The sequence below is a fragment of the Arachis hypogaea genome, chromosome 15 (assembly GCF_003086295.3).
Source record: "Arachis hypogaea cultivar Tifrunner chromosome 15, arahy.Tifrunner.gnm2.J5K5, whole genome shotgun sequence".
Classification (NCBI taxonomy): domain Eukaryota; kingdom Viridiplantae; phylum Streptophyta; class Magnoliopsida; order Fabales; family Fabaceae; genus Arachis; species Arachis hypogaea.
This window is the reverse complement of record NC_092050.1, coordinates 60536302-60553277: the sequence shown is the minus strand read 5'-3', so window position 1 is coordinate 60553277 and position 16976 is coordinate 60536302. Positions and strand designations below refer to the sequence as shown.

Genomic DNA, 16976 nt, shown 5'->3' with positions numbered 1-16976 from the left:
GCTCAGCTTTTGAGGAGGAAAGAACTTGGCTAAGAAAGCCGTGACCAGCTTATCCCAAGAGTTCAGGCTGTCTTTGGGTTGAGAGTCTAACCATATTCTAGCTCTGTCTCTTACAGCAAAAGGGAAAAGCATGAGCCTGTAGACTTCAGGATCTACTCCATTAGTCTTAACAGTATCACATATCTGCAAGAATTTAGTTAAGAACTGAAAAGGATCTTCAGATGGAAGTCCATGAAACTTGCAGTTCTGCTGCATCAGAGAAACTAGCTGAGGTTTCAGCTCAAAGTTGTTTGCTCCAATGGCAGGAATGGAGGTGCTTCTTCCATGTAAATTGGAATTAGGTGCAGTAAAGTCACCAAGCATCCTCCTTGCATTATTATTATTTTCGGCTACCATCTCCTCTTCCTGTTCGAAAATTTCTGACAGGTGCTTGCTGGATAGTTGTAATTTAGCTTCTCTTAGTTTCCTCTTCAGAGTCCTTTTAGGTTCTGGATCTGCTTCAACAAGGATGTTCTTGTCCTTGCTCCTGTTCATATGACAAAGAAGAGGGCACAGAAAAATAAGAATAATAATATGGATCCTTTTTATCCAAGTATAGAGGTTCCCTTTAGGTGAGTAGAAGAAAAGGAGAAGAAAAGAGAGAGAGGGAATTTTTGAAAATAGTTTTTGAAAAAGGTCAGTGATTTTTTTATTTTTTATTTTTTATTTTTTTTCGAAAATTAAAATAAAAAAATTAAAATAATTAGTTAATTAAAAAGAATTTTTGAAAAAGAGGGAAGATATTTTCGAAAATTAGAGAGAGAGAGTTAGTTAGGTGGTTTTGAAAAAGATAGGAAACAAACAAAAAGTTAGTTAGTTAGTTGAAACAAATTTGAAAATCAATTTTGAAAAGATAAGAAGATAAGAAGTTAGAAGAGATATTTTGAAATCAAATTTTGAAAAAGATAAAATGAGAAGATATTTTTGAAAAGGTATGATTGAAATTGGTTTTGAAAAAGATTTGATTTTAAAAATCACAATTAATGACTTGATTCACAAGAAATCACAAGATATGATTCTAGAACTTAAAGTTTGAATCTTTCTTAACAAGTAAGTAACAAACTTGAAATTTTTGAATCAAAACATTAATTGATGATGTTATTTTCGACAATATGATATAAAAATAAGAAAAAGATTTTTGAAAAATATTTTTTTTTTGAATTTTCGAAAATAACTAAGAAAGAAGAAAAAGATTTGATTTTTGAAAAAGATAAGATTTTTAAAATTGAAAATTTGCTTTGACTCATAAAAATAACTAGATTTTAAAAATTTTTGAAAAAGTCAAATCTAATTTTCGAAATTTTAGGAGGGAAAAAGGGAAAGATATTTTTTTTTTATTTTTGAATTTTTATGATGAGAGAGAAAAACAAGAAAAAGGATGCAATGAATGAAAGTTATGGATCAAAACAATGAATGCATGCAAGAATACTATGAATGTCAAGATGAACACCAAGAACACTATGAAGATCATGATGAACATCAAGAACACATTTTTGAAAAATTTTTAATGCAAAAAAACATGCAAGACACCAAACTTAGAATTCTTTAATGCTTAGACATAAAGAAATCAGGAATGCATATGAAAAACAAGAAAAGACACAAAACATGCAAATGCAAAGAAAAACAAGAAGACTTACCAAGAACAACTTGAAGATCATGAAGAACACTATGAATGCATGATTTTTTCGAAAAATGCAAGATGCACATGCAATTGACAGCAAACTTATAACATGACACATGACTCAAACAAGAAACACAAAAAATATTTTTGATTTTTTTTTTGATTTTATGATTTTTTTGTATTTTCTTTTAATTTTTTCGAAAATCATTTTTAAAAAAAGGAAAATAAGGATTCCAAAATTTTTAATATGAAGTCCAGGAATCTTGCCATGTTAGTCTAAAGCTCCAATCTGAGGGTTAGACATGGCTTAATAGCCAGTCAAGCTTTAGCAGAACTTTACATTCAGCAACCAATTTGCTAAGAAAGATAAAGAAGCTCTTCTCTTGAGTCCAAAAGAATTGAGACATGGCTTTACAGCCAGCCAGGCTTCAACATGCTTCATGAAACACTAGAATTCATTCTTAAAAATTCTGAAGAAAAATATATTTTTTTGAAATCATTTTTATTTTAAATTTTTTTTTTCGAAAACAAAGGAGAAATTTTTGAAAGATTTTTGAAAATTTTTTTTTTTGAAAACTTTTTGAAAAGAAAACGAAAAGAAAGTTACCCAATCTGAGCAACAAGATGAACCGTCAGTTGTCCAAACTCGAACAATCCCTGGCAACGGCGCCAAAAACTTGGTGCACGAAATTGTGATCTTTGGTAATGGCTCCAAAAACTTGGTGCTCTAATCTCAATTCATAATTTGTCACAACTTCGATACAACTAACCAGCAAGTGCACTGGGTCGTCCAAGTAATACCTTACGTGAGTAAGGGTCGAATCCCACAGAGATTGTTGGTATGAAGCAAGCTATGGTCACCTTGTAGATCTCAGTCAGGTGGATATAAAATAGTATTGGGGTTTTCGAAAATAAGTAATAAAATAAGGATAGAAATACTTATGTAAATCATTGGTGAGAATTTCAGATAAGCGTATGGAGATGCAATCGTTCCTCTGAACCTCTGCTTTCCTGCTATCTTCATCCAATCAGTCTTACTCCTTTCTATGGCTGGCTTTATGCAAGGGCATCACCGTTGTCAGTGGCTACATCCCCTCCTCTTGTGAAAATGGTCCAAGATGCCCTGTCACGGCACGGCTAATCATCTGAGGTTCCCGATCATGCTGGAATAGGATTCACCATCCTTTTGCGTCTGTCACTACGCCCAGCACTCGCGAGTTTGAAACTCGTCACAGTCATTCAATCATTGAATCCTACTCGGAATACCACAGACAAGGTTTAGACTTTTCAGATTCTCTTGAATGCCGCCATCATTCTAGCTTACACCACGAAGATTCCGATTAAGAGATCTAAGAGATACTCATTCAATCTAATGTAGAACGGAAGTGGTTGTCAGGCACGCGTTCATAGGGAATGATGATGATTGTCACATTCATCACATTCAGGTTGAAGTGCGAATGAATATCTTAGAAGCGAAATAAGATGAATTGAATAGAAAATAGTAGTACTTTGCATTAATCTTTGAGGAACAGCAGAGCTCCACACCTTAATCTATGGAGTGCAGAAACTGTACCGTTGAAAATATATAAGTGAAAGATCCAGGCATGGCCAAATGGCCAGCCCCCAACGTGATCAATAGATCAAAATATAATCCAAAAATGTCTAATACAATAATAAAAGGTCCTATTTATAATAAACTAGCTACTAGAGTTTACAGAAGTAAGTAATTGATGCATAAATCCACTTCCGGGGCCCACTTGGTGTGTGCTTGGGCTGAGCTTGAGTGTTGCACGTGTAGAGGTCCTTCTTGGAGTCGAACGCCAGCTTTTGTGCCAGTTTGGGCGTTGAACTCCACTTTGCAGCTTGTTTCTGGCGCTGGACGCCAGAATTGGGCAGAGAGCTGGCGTTGAATGCCAGTTTGCGTCATCTAAACTTGGGCAAAGTATGGACTATTATACATTGCTGGAAAGCCCTGGATGTCTACTTTCCAAAGCAATTAGAAGCGCGCCATTTCGAGTTCTGTAGCTCCAGAAAATCCACTTTGAGTGCAGGGAGGTTAGAATCCAACAGCATCAGCAGTCCTTCTTCAACCTCTGAATCTGATTTTTGCTCAAGTCCCTCAATTTCAGCCAGAAAATACCTGAAATCACAGAAAAACACACAAACTCATAGTAAAGTCCAGAAATGTGAATTTAACATAAAAACTAATGAAAACATCCCAAAAAGTAACTAGATCCTACTAAAAACATACTAAAAACAATGCCAAAAAGCGTATAAATTATCCGCTCATCAGACAGCCTAACCGATTTGGTGGCCAGCCTGTGCTTAACCAACGGGCTGCTAATTGAGGATTTCAGAAAACACCTCACCACCAAGCCTGTCTGGACAATGCAAGAGATCCAGAACGTAGCCAGGGAATACATTAATGATGAGGAGGTAAGTCGAGTCGTGGCAGCCAATAAACGGTAGCCCGTATACTCCAATGCCCGCCCATCTGGCGGCAAAGAAAGGTCTAAGGAGCACTCCAGAGATGGAGGACCGGCCAAGATTTTCAAACCCTTTTCCCCCGTTGGGAAGTTCACCAACTACACCCGCCTGGCGGCCCCAATCGTCGAGATTTACCAGCAGATTGCCGACAAAGACATCCTGTCGAAGCCCCGGCAACTCAAGGACAGGACGGGAGGAAACAAGAACCTCTATTGCAATTATCACAAGGGTTATGGCCATAAAACCCAAGACTGTTTTGACCTGAAAGATGCCCTGGAGTAGGCCATTCGAGAGGGGAAGTTGGTCAAGTTCTCCCACCTAATAAGGGAACCAAGGAGGAGGGACCGATCAACTGAGGACAAAAATCGAGGCGTAAGGCAAAGACGGGAACCCGAGGAGGATAATGAGGGCCTCACTGTGGTAAATGTAGTGATTGGAAGGGACGTCCCTCCCAGATTGAAGTCGGCTAGCAAAAAGGATGCCAAGGTCTTAGCTATGTCCCCTGGTCCCACGCCGACCTCCTAGAGGGTACCCTCGATATCCTTCGGCCCCGAAGACCAATAGTTCGATGAGGCCCCGAAGAACCTGCCAATGGTGATCACGGCCAGGGTGGGGACCAGCCTGGTAAAGAGGATCTTGGTGGACACGGAGCCGACTCCAATATCATGTTCCGCAATGTATTCGATGCCCTGGGCCTACGGGATACCGACCTGAAGGGCCACCAACACGGCGTGGTAGGCCTAGGCGATAACTTCATCAAGCTAGATGGTGTAGTTTCCCTCCCGGTCTCCATTGGCAGAAGCAGAGGGAAGAGGTCGCTAATGGCGGAGTTCGTTGTCTTAAGGGACTCCACGACCTACAACCTCATTCTAGGAAGAAAAATCATCAACGACTTTCGGACGGTGATCTGCACCAAGTTATTGCTAATGAAGTTTGTAGCTGATGATGGATCAGTGGGGACCATCAGGGGTGACCTAGAAACGGCAGCCGCATGCGACAACACCAGCCTCTCCCTGATAAAGAAATCTAAAGAAGCATCCGGTGTCTTCCTTGCCGACCTGGATGCCAGGGTCGATGACAAACCCAGGCCGAAACCAAAGGGAGACCTTGAAAAATTTAGGGTCGGCGACTCAGAGGACTAGTTTACCTTTGTGAACAGGAATCTACCCCATGACTTGAAAGAACCCCTGATAGAGATGATCAGAGCCAACGTTGTCTTGTTTGCCTGGACTCCGGCCGACATGCCGGGTATAGACCCCCAATTTATGTCGCACCAACTAGCCGTGAGGTCGGGGGCAAAGCCAGTAGCTCAAAGGAAGAGAAAGATGTCCCAAGAAATGGTGGAAGAGGTGGCCAAATAGACGGCCAGCCTACTTGAAGCGGGAATCATCTGGGAACTGGACTACTCGACGTGGTTGGCAAACGTGGTCCTGGTTAAAAAGCCCAATGAAAAATGGATAATGTGCATAGATTACTCCGACTTTAACAAGGCATGTCCCTAGGATTCCTTCCCCCTACCCAACATCGATGTTCTCGTTAACGCGGCGGCAGGTTACCGGTATCTGAGCTTCATGGATGCCTATTCTGGGTACAATCAGATACCAATGCACCGGCCAAATAAAGAGAAAACGGCGTTCATAACGCCAAGAGGGACATACTGCTACAAGGTGATGCCGTTCGGGCTGAAGAATGTGGGGGCCACATACCAAAGGCTGATGAACAAGGTCTTCAGGGACCTCATCCGCAAGACGGTAGAGGTATACGTAGACGATATCTTGGTCAAGACCGCCAGGCCTGAGGCCCTCTTAAGTGACCTGGAAAGCGTCTTCGCATCTCTTCACCAACACGGAATGAGGCTCAATCCGCTGAAGTGTGACTTCGCTGTCGAAGCCGGAAAATTCCTGGGGTTCATGATAATGCAATGAGGGGTGGAGGCCAACCCGAAAAAGTGTGAGGCAATCCTACATATGAAGAGCCCGAGAAGTGTAAAAGATGTCCAAATGTTAGCAGGCAGGCTCACCGCGCTGTCCCGCTTCCTCGGCGCATCGGCGGTAAAAGCTCTACCTTTCTTTAACCTAATGAAGAATGGGATCGCGTTTGAGTGGACCCCGGCATGTGAAGAGGCTTTCAAACAATTCAAAGATATAATCTTGGCGCCACCTGTTCTAGCGAGGCCTAAGAAGGGAGAATCGATGTACTTGTATCTGGCAGTAACCGACGAGGCCTTGGCGGCGGTCTTGGTGCGAGAAGAGGGGAAAACCCAGTAGCCAATATATTTTGTGAGTAAAGCACTACAAGAAGTAGAGCTAAGGTATAGCAAGCTGGAGAAAGTGGCATATGCGCTCCTGACATCATCGCGCAAGTTGCGGCAGTACTTTCAAGGACACCAAGTAACCGTCTGAACGGATCAGGCAATCTGACAAGTACTGTAGAAACCCGACCTGGCAGGTAGAATGATGACTTGGGCTGTTGAGCTCTCCCAGTATGACTTACAGTATGAACCCAGGTACGCGATCAAGGCTCAAGCATGGCTGACTTCCTGGTAGAATTGACAAGAGACCCCGCCGGGACACCGAACACACGGTGGAAGCTTCATGTTGATGGAGCATCCAACCAAACGTTCGGAGGGGCGGGAATCATCTTGGAAAACCCAGCTGGAGTTGTATATGAGCAGTTTATCAAATTCGATTTCCCGGTTTCGAACAACCAAGCAGAGTATGAAGCCTTGCTGGGCGGCCTAGCGCTGGCAAGAGAGGTCGGAGCCACTAGAGTGGAGGTGTGCAGCGACTCACAGGTCATAACTTCTCATTTCAATGGGACCTACCAAGCCAGAGACTCACTGTTACAAAAGTATCTGGGGAAAGTCAAAGAATTGAGCAAGCAATTCGAGGAGGTCATGATCCAGCACGTTCCGAGAGAACGGAACACACGGGCGGACCTCCTGTCCAAGCTAGCGAGCACAAAACCAGGGACTGGCAACCAATCTCTCATTCAAGGTTTGATAAAAGAACCAGCGGTGGTCCTACAGCTGACCCAGTCAGAACCCTCTTGGATGGACCCGATCATCAACTTCCTGGAAAAAGCCGAGCTCCCCAGCGACGAGAAGATGGCCAAAACAATAAGGCGAGAAGCGGCCAAGTATGCAATCATACAGGTCCATTTGTTTAAAAAAGGGCTTAGCCAACCCCTGCTAAAATGCTTGCACCCCGACCAAACAGAGTATGTCATCCGGGAAGTCCACAAAGGATGCTGCGGTCACCACATCGGAGGGAAGGCTTTAGCTAGGAAGCTCATCAGAGCCGGGTACTACTGGCCCTCCATGATGGCGGATTCTAAGGAGTTCGTAAGAAGGTGCAAGAGATGCCAGAAAAATTCCAACTTCCATAAAGCGCCAGCAAGTGAACTCAGCTTTCTCACGACTTCCTGACCTTTCTCACAATGGGGAATTGACCTATTAGGACCCTTCCCAGTCGGGCCAGGACAAGTCAAGTATATGATAGTGGCGATTGACTACTATACAAAGTAGATAGAGGCAGAGTTATTGGCCAGCATATCCTCAGCGAATTGTCGAAAGTTCGTGTGGAGACAGATAATAGCAAGATTCGGCATCCCAGAAGCCGTCATCTCGAACAACGGGATGCAGTTCACCAATAAAAAATTTGAAAAATTCCTTGCTAGTTTGGGAGTAAAGAAAAAGTTCTCGTCAGTTGAGCATCCTCAAACCAATGGACAAGTGGAGGCTGCGAACAAGATCATCCTGCAGGGCCTCAAGAGGCGACTCGACCAGATGAAGGGAGTGTAGGCGGATGAACTGGCCTTGGTTCTCTGGTCCTACCGCACAACCCAACAATTGGCCACTGAGGAAATGCCTTTCCGACTCACGTATGGGGTAGAGGCAATAATATCCGTGGAAATCAGTGAGCCGAGCCCACGGCTACTCTTAGGAGGAGTTGAAAAGGCCGTAGAAAAGGGCTTGGTGGATGAAGCAAGGGAGATGGCCCATCTATCGGAAATGGCGCTAAAGCAAAGAATGGCCCTGTGCTACAATGCCAAGGTGCTCAAAAGAGAGTTCGAACGGGACGACCTGGTATTAAGACGCAATGATGTCGGGCCGCCGACTGCAGGGCAAGGAAAACTGGCGGCAAACTGGGAAGGCCCCTATAGGGTGAAAGAAGTGCTCGGCAGCGGCGTGTATAAATTAGAACGGCTGGATGGCAAAGAGATACCAAGGACATGGAACGCGGTTAACCTAAAGAGATTCTATCCCTAGCAGCCGAGGCAAGCTAGACGAGTAAAAATCCTACCAGTTAACCACGCTAGTAAGATTTGCATTACTATGTGCGGGATCATTAGACTTGCGATAATTGTTTATGCTACCTTTGGTTATAAGCCTTTTTATGCTGTCTTTGATTGTTGCTTATACTATCTTATTTTTACCCCGCATTTACTTTATCCGGCTTTATCATACGACGTTGTTTTTTTTTTAATCAAAACGGGAAACCGGGATTGATCACCCCGGTAACCCAAGGCTTTAAAAGTAATGAGGTGACTCCTACGACTATCAAGCGATACGTTTAGCGACCAATAAAACGGTAAGAGGCAAATGACGGTACACAAACCATTAGTTATATACATGCCAAAAACGGTAACCGAGTTCACCACAAATATCTTGTTACATATAACGGCAGTTAAACTAGCCAAAAGTATATAAAACCTACATATTAAAAAAAACAAAGTACAAAGGCAAGACCAAAACACTTCTTCGGGATGTCGACAATTTTTCCATCCTTGATGGTCTTGAAGATGCTAACAGCTGAGGTGTCAAAGTCGGGAGCCAACAACTTCACCTGAGCCTTGAGGGCCTCCTCAGTCATCAAGATGGCGCTCTTCCCTTGCTTGACGGTCTCCTTGTACTTTGTCCTTAGTTCGGTCGCCTCATCCTTAGCCGCAGTCGCCAAGGCCAGAGCGGAGTTGAGCTGACTCTCCAGAGTCATCTCCCTCTCGGTAAGCCGGGCAACGGCGGCATCAGAAGTCTTAACCTTCTCCGTAGCAGTAGCCAGCTGCTCCTGAGCAGTAGCCAATTGCTTCCAAAGTAACTCCACTTCGGCCTTGTACCTGTTATCTGCTTCAACAGAAGATTCAAGTCTGTTCTGCAAAGAATACGTTCCCGCCAGGGCAAACTCCGCCTTCCTCGCTATAGCGGCTCCCCGGAGCAACGTGCGATACATCCATCTCGCCTGCCCCGGAAGATCCCCACCATGGAAGAAGTCCTCTGTGCCCGGGAGCAATTGGGAATCAAAAATGTTCCCGGCATCAAAATTCTTCCTCCATCACAGTAAGAGCTCCCTCCGGGCTGGAGGATGGTTTCCTTTTCCTGGAATTATCCACTATCATTACATCCGGGTTCTCGACCTCAATCTCCAGCCGAGGTTCTGGGCCACCACTAGTCCTGATCATCTTACCATGAAAAGGTTGGGACTGAGCCCTGGCGCTTACGGTATCCTGAGGGGGTTTCTCTTGGTTATCTGTGGCTTGGTGGTCAGAAGTCGTCTCCTCCTCGATATCATTGTTAAGAAATGTGTTAAATAAAGCTTCAAGGCTAACTTGCTCGCGAGCCATCGACACTGGTAAAGAGCACGGAAGCTTGTTAGTTCAAAAAAAGGGGGGGGGGGACTCACGTATATAATTCCTAGCTACATTCTGGTCATCCATGAGAAGATGGGGATTAACGTTATTCTTCCCAAACACTGCCAGCAACACGTCGGCAACCCGTTTATTCTCTGGAGATAACCCTTTATATGTGACTTTAGTAAAGGCGTTCGCCCTCGCCCCGAAACTCCAATAGGTCGGGATGCGACGCACCCCCTCCAGCGTCAGCCAAAATGGGTGATGACCCTCTAAAAGGCGAACTTTAAAATACCTATCTTTGAACCCATTGTAGGAGTCCTTGATAAATCCCATTTTTAGGGTTTATCTTGTCCATAATTGAGTGGATTTTATCCACTAAACTCACACTTATTCATTGAATTCGCATGTTTTACATTTTCTTTCCTAATTTTGTGCTATGATTGAAAACATGCTTCTTTGGCCTTAAAATTGCTTATTATTAATCCTCCCTTATGACCATTCGATGTCGTGATATGTGTGTTAAGTGTTTTTAGATATTACAGGGAAAGAACGGCTTAGAGGATGGAAAGGAAGCATGCAAAAGTGGAAGGAATACAAGAAAACTGAAGGAATTGTTAAGCTGTCAGCCCTGATGTCTTTGCACTCAATCAACCATAACTTGAGCTACAGAGGTCCAAATGAAGCAGTTTTAGTTGCGTTGGAAAGCTAACATCCGGAGCTTTGCAACGATATATAATTTTTTATAGTTGTTCTGAATATAGGTGATGCACACACAGGGATCACACGTACGCATGACCTGGAGAAAATTCAATCCACGCGTACGCATGGACGAAGCATACGCATGACAGTGCCGCATGCTGGACGTATCAGAAATCGCTGGGGACGATTTCTGGGCTATTTTTGACCCAGTTTTTGGCCCAGAAAACACAGATTAGAGGCTACAGAGTGGGGGAATCCATTCATTCATTCACACAACATTCATTATTCAGATTTTAAGTTTTTGATGTAGTTTCTAGAGAGAGAGGCTCTCTCCTCTCTCTAGGTTTTAGGATTAGGATTTTTCTTAGGTTAGATTTACTTCTTCTCCATTCCAGGTTCAATGTTCCTTTAATTTAATTTCTCTTCTACTTTTAGTTGTTCTAGTATTCTAGTTTATTTATTTTCCTAATTTGGTATTTGAATTCTCATGTTTAATTTGATTTTCTATTTAATACAATTTGAGGTATTTCAGATTTATGATTTTAATTTAGCTTTTTACATTCTTAGCTTTGGTTGAGTAATTGGAGACACTTGAGTTATCAAACTCCTTTGTTGATTGATAACTGTTATGTTTGCTAGTTAATTTGAATTCCAATAACTCTAGTCTTTCCATAAGGATTGACTAGGACCTGAGGAATCAAATTGATTTATCCACTTAACATACCTTCATAGTTAGAGGTTGACAAAGTGGGAGCAATAGACAATTTTCATCACAATTGATAAGGATAACAAGGATAGGACGTCCAGTTCTCATACCTTGCAAGGGTTTTCATGATAATTAGTTTACTTTCTTGTCATTTATTTTCCTTGTTCAAACCTTTCAAAAACCCCAAAAAGATACTTTTCTCATAACCAATAATAAACACACCTCCCTGCAATTCCTTGAGAGACGACCCGAGGTTTAAATACTTCAGTTATTACTTTTTAGGGGTTTTGTTACTTGTGACAACCAAATTTTTGTATGAAAGGATTATTGTTAGTTTAGAAACTATACCTGCAACGAGAATTTATTTTGAAATTCTTTACTAGCAAAAATCCTCTCATCAAAATGGCGCCGTTGCCGGGTTATTGCAAACGTGTGCCTTATTATTGGTTATTGTAAATATTTGCTTTTTCGTTTCTTTGTTAGTGTTTCTAGTTTAGGAGTTTATTTTCATTAATTTTTATTAGTTTTTATTTTCTTTAGCTACTATGAATTCTCACACCCTCTGGCTTTAAGTTTGGTTCTAATGTTGTTGTAAGAAATGGAAGCTATAATGAGAACATGCATCAAGTTGGAAGAATCAAAGATGGGAGGAGCCACAAGGATTTGATCAACCCTCTTAGCAATAACCCCTTCCAATGCGCTATAACCAACAACCATTATATGATGCATGCCAAGACAATAGTTATGGTGGACCTTTTCGTGACAACCAACCTCCACCAAATTACTATGGTCAAGAGCCATTCTAGGAAGCGTAACAAGATGATGAATATGGTGGACCCCCTTGTAGTTACCAACAAGCCCCACCATATGCTTATGAACCTTGAAGTCGAAGGAGTGGTTGAAGAATTAGTGAAGGAAGACATCAAGGAGGAGTCTGATTTTTGTCTTAGAGCAAGAGGAGGCCCAAAATGTGGAGGTAGGAAAGACCCTTGCAAATGAAGGAGTAGTTGAAGGGATTTGTCATGGAAAGGAAATCATCAAGGAGGAGTACGATTTTATACTAAAACAACTGGACAAATTAGCAATTATTGAAGAGGAAGAAGAGGTTGCAGACTTAGGAGATGCTGAACCTCCATGAAAAAGTCCAGTCATAGAGCCTCCTTCCAAGATGTTTGATGTTGATGTTGAGGAAGAGATGGAGATTAAAGAAGAAGAGGCACAACCTCCCATGCCCTTGGTAAGCAATGAAGAAGCGACTAAATTGGAAGAAAGCTACCAAGAGAAAGAGGTTGGAATTGAAGAAGCTTGCAAAGAGGTGGAAGTTGTCAAGGAAGAGCACAAGGGAATGGAACTTGAAATCACCTTGCCAAAGTTGTTGGAGATCTCTTCCCCAAAGCCATCACCAACCATTCCTTCATTCAAGTGGGTAAATCTTTCATCTCTAAGCTTAATTAGCCCACTTGAATATGCTTTGCTTGAGACAGATGATCAACTTAGAGCTCTTTGTGGCTTTAAGAATAAGGGGGAGATGGCTAGTGGTTGGAGTTCCATGCAAGGCTTAATATGGTTGCATACTCCAATTTGAAGTGCAAGAGTTGGTATAATTCTCAATTGAATGGGTCTAGGAGGATGTTTGGGCGCTTAATTGAGAATTCCAAGGCTGAACCACTCGGATGGAATCATGATGATCAACAAGAAGACGGGTGTAAAAGCAAGGTCTGGGACCCTGGAATTCAGTCTAGCAATCAACACTCTTGGGGCCTTGTCACTTGCTTAAACTTGCTTGAAGGCTCTTTGCCCCTAGTTTGGGATCCCGGAGGCTACTGGAATTGCAAACATTGGTGGAGATTCCGAGATGAGTTCAAGCACAAGCCACCATGACAAGGAGCTCACCAAATGTCCAACTTAAGGACTTTAACTAAAAGTGCTAGGTGGGAGACAACCCACCATGGTATAATCGTTCCTTTTTATTCTCAGTCTTATTTTATTTTATTTTTATTAGTGTTCATTCATAATTTCTGCATATTCACCTGCATTCTACATTTTGCATTCTACATTAAAAAAAAGGGATCGACGTGGTGCACGAATTGTAAATCACACTTTTCACAACTCGTACCACTAACCAACAAGTGCACTAGGTCGTCTAACTAATACCTTACGTGAGTAAGGGTCGATCCCACGGAGATTGTTGGCTTGGGGCAATCTATGGTTATCTTGTAAATCTTAGTCAGGAGATTAATAATAAAAATTTCTTTTGTTTATGAAAACTAGATAACATGAAATAAAGGTTACTTGTTATGCAGTAGTGGAGAACAGATTGAGATTTTGGAGATGCTCTGTCTTCTGAATCTCTGCTTTCCTACTGTCTTCTTTTTCACGCACGCAGATCTCCTTCCATGGCAAGCTGTATGTTGGTGGATCACCGTTGTCAATGGCTACCATCCATCCTCTCAGTGAAAATGGTCCAAATGCGCTGACACCGCACGACAAATCATCTGTCGGTTCTCACTCATGTTGGAATAGAATCCGTTGATTCTTTTGCATCTCTCACTACGTCCAACACTCATGAGTTTGAAGCTCGTCACAGTCATCCCTTCCCAGATCCTACTCGAAATACCACAGACAAGGTTTAGACTTTTCGGATCTCAGGAATGGCCGCTAATAATTCTAGCCTATACCACGAAGACTCTGATCATGAACCAGGAGGCTAAGAGATATACACTCAAGCTAGTGCAGATAGAACGGAGGTGGTTGTCAGGCACGCGTTCATAGGTGAGAATGATGATGAGTGTCACGGATCATCACATTCATCAGGGTGAAGTGTGAGTGAATATCTTAGAATAGAAACAAGCGTGATTGAATGAGAAACAGTAGTAATTGCATTAATTCATCGAAACACAGCAGAGCTCCTCACCCCCAATCATGGATTTTAGAGACTCATGCCGTAGAGATACAATGTAAAACGTGAAAATATCATGAGATACAAAATAAATCTCTAAAAGTTGTTTAAATACTAAACTAGTAACCTAGGTTTACAGAAAATGAGTAAACTATGATAGATAGTGCAGAAATCCACTTCTGGGGCCCACTTGGTGTGTGCTGGGGCTGAGACTTGAGCTTTACACGTGCCTAGGCTGTTTCTAGAGTTAAACACCAGGTTGTAACCTGTTTTGGGTGTTTAACTCCAACTTGTAACCTGTTTCTGGCGTTTAATGCCAGAATGGAACATGGAACTGGCGTTAAACGCCAGTTTACGTCATTTATCTTTAAGCAAAGTATAGACTATTATATATTGCTGGAAAGCCCTGGATGTCTACTTTCCAACGCAACTGTGAGCGCGCCAATTAGATTTCTGTAGCTCCAGAAAATCCATTTCGAGTGCAGGGAGGTCAGAATCCAACAGCATCTACAGTCCTTTTTCAGCCTCTGAATTAGATTTTTGCTCAGGTCCCTCAATTTCAGCCAGAAATTACCTGAAATCACAGAAAAACTCACAAACTCATAGTAAAGTCCAGAAATGTGATTTTTATTTAAAAACTAATAAAAATATATTAAAAACTAACTAAATCATACTAAAAACTATGTAAAAACAATGCCAAAAAGCGTATAAATTATCCGCTCATCAAAACACCAAACTTAAATTGTTGCTTGTCCCCAAGCAACTGAAAATCAAATAGGATAAAAAGAAGAGAATATACTATGAATTCCAAAATATCAATGAAACTTAGCTCCAATCAGATGAGCGGGACTTATAGCTTTTTGCCTCTTGAATAGTTTTGGCATCTCACTTTATCCTTTGAAGTTTAGAATGATTGGCATCTATAGGAACTTAGAATTCAGATAGTGTTATTGATTCTCCTAGTTCAGTATGTTGATTCTTGAACACATCTACTTTATGAGTCTTGGTCGTGGCCTTAAGCACTTTGTTTTCCAGTATTACCACTGGATACATAAATGCCACAGACACATAACTGGGTGAACCTTTTTAGATTGTGACTCAGCTTTGCTAGAGTCCCCAATTAGAGGTGTCCAGGGTTCTTAAGCACACTCTATTTTTGCTTTGGACCTCGACTTTAACTGCTCATTCTCAAGTTTTCACTTGACACCTTCACGCCACAAGCACATGGTTAGGGACAACTTGGTTTAGCCGCTTAGGCCAGGATTTTATTCCTTTAGGCCCTCCTATCCACTGATGTTCAAAGCCTTGGATCCTTTTTATTACCCTTGCCTTTTGGTTTAAAGAGCTTTTGGCTTTTTCTGCTTGCTTTTTCTTTCTCTTTCTCTTTTTTTTGCCATTTTTCTTTCTGCAAGCTTTGTTCTTCACTGCTTTTTCTTGCTTCAAGAATCATTTTTATGATTTTTCAGATTATCAAATAACATTTCTCCTTTTCATCATTCTTTCAAGAGCCAACATATTAACATTCATAAACAACAATATCAAAAGACATATGCACTGTTCAAGCATTCATTCAGAAAACAAAAAGTATTGTCACCACATCAAAATAATTAAACTAATTTCAAGGATGAATTCAAAATCATGTACTTCTTGTTTTTTTGTTTTCAGAGCAGTTTTCATTTAAGAGAGGTGATGGACTCATAGGACATTCATAGCTTTAAGACATAGACACTTAAACACTAATGATCATATAGTAAAGACACAAACATAAATAAAACATAAGGCTCAAAAATCGAAAAATAGGAAAATAAGAACAAGGAGATTAAGGAACGGGTCCACCTTAGTGAGGGTGGCGTCTTCTTCTTCTTGAAGAACCAATGGTGCTCTTGAGTTCCTCTATGTCTCTTCCTTTCCTTTGTTGCTCTTCCTTCATAGCTCTTTGATCTTCTCTAATTTCATGGAAGGTGCCATATGGTTATGGAAAATTAAAAAGCGGGGATTTTTTCACACCAAACTTAAAATGTTTGCTCGTCCTCGAGCAAATGAAGAAAGAAAGGAGGAGATGGAGATGTGTGGTGGGTTCAGCCAAGGGAGGGTGATAGTGTATATGAGGGGTTTATGATGGATGGATGTGTGTGGTGAAGAGAGTATAGAGAAGAGTGTTATGGAAAGGTGTGAAGAGGAGAGAAGAAGAGGTGGGGTAGGTAGGGATCCTGTGGGGTCCACAGATCTTGAGGGGTAAAGGACTTAGCATCCCTGCTCCATTGAGGCATGAAAAACGCCCTTAGAGTGCAATCCTGGCGTTTAACGCCAGACTGCTGCTTGTTTCTGGCGTTAAACGCCAGCTTTTCCCCCTTTCTTGGTGTTGAACGCCAACTTGGTGCTTGTTTCTAGCGTTTAACGCTAGCTTGATGCTTCTTTCTGGCGTTAAACGCCATTCTGATGCTTCTTACTAGCGTTTAAATGCCAGTAAGCTCTTCCTCCAGGGTGAGCTATTTTTAATGCTGGTTTTGATTTTGCTTTGATTTCTGTGACTCTACATGATCATCATCCTAAAGAAAACATAAAATAAAAAAGGAAAACAGAAAATTAACATAGATAAGTAAAAATTGGGTTGCCTCCCAATAAGCGCTTCTTTATTGTCTTTAGCTGGACCTTGCTGAGCTTTTAATCTATTCTCAGCTTTGAGCATTCTTGCTCAAGATTGCCTTCAAGATAATGATTGACTCTCTGTCCATTAACAATGAACTTCTTATTAGAATCAATGTCTTGAAGCTCCACAGAGCCATATGGTGACACACTTGTAATCACATATGGTCCCCCTCCACCGGAATTTCAGTTTCCCGGGGAATAATCTGAGCCTAGAGTTAAACAGCAGAACCTTCTGTCCTGGTTCAAAG

The 16976-nt window shown here is 41.7% G+C and overlaps 2 protein-coding genes across 2 annotated transcripts; both read left to right on the top strand.

Moving 5' to 3' along the window:
- Positions 1–6674: 6674 nt before the first annotated feature.
- On the top strand, positions 6675–7949 carry LOC112748527 (uncharacterized). Its single transcript, XM_025796760.1, has 2 exons — positions 6675–7490; positions 7674–7949. The coding sequence occupies exons 1-2, from the start codon at positions 6675–6677 to the stop codon at positions 7947–7949; spliced, it is 1092 nt and encodes a 363-aa protein (XP_025652545.1).
- Positions 7950–8012: 63 nt separating this feature from the next.
- Positions 8013–8417, top strand: LOC140179221 (uncharacterized). The gene has a single exon (XM_072217888.1). The coding sequence runs from the start codon at positions 8013–8015 to the stop codon at positions 8415–8417; it is 405 nt and encodes a 134-aa protein (XP_072073989.1).
- The last annotated feature ends 8559 nt before the right edge of the window (positions 8418–16976 follow it).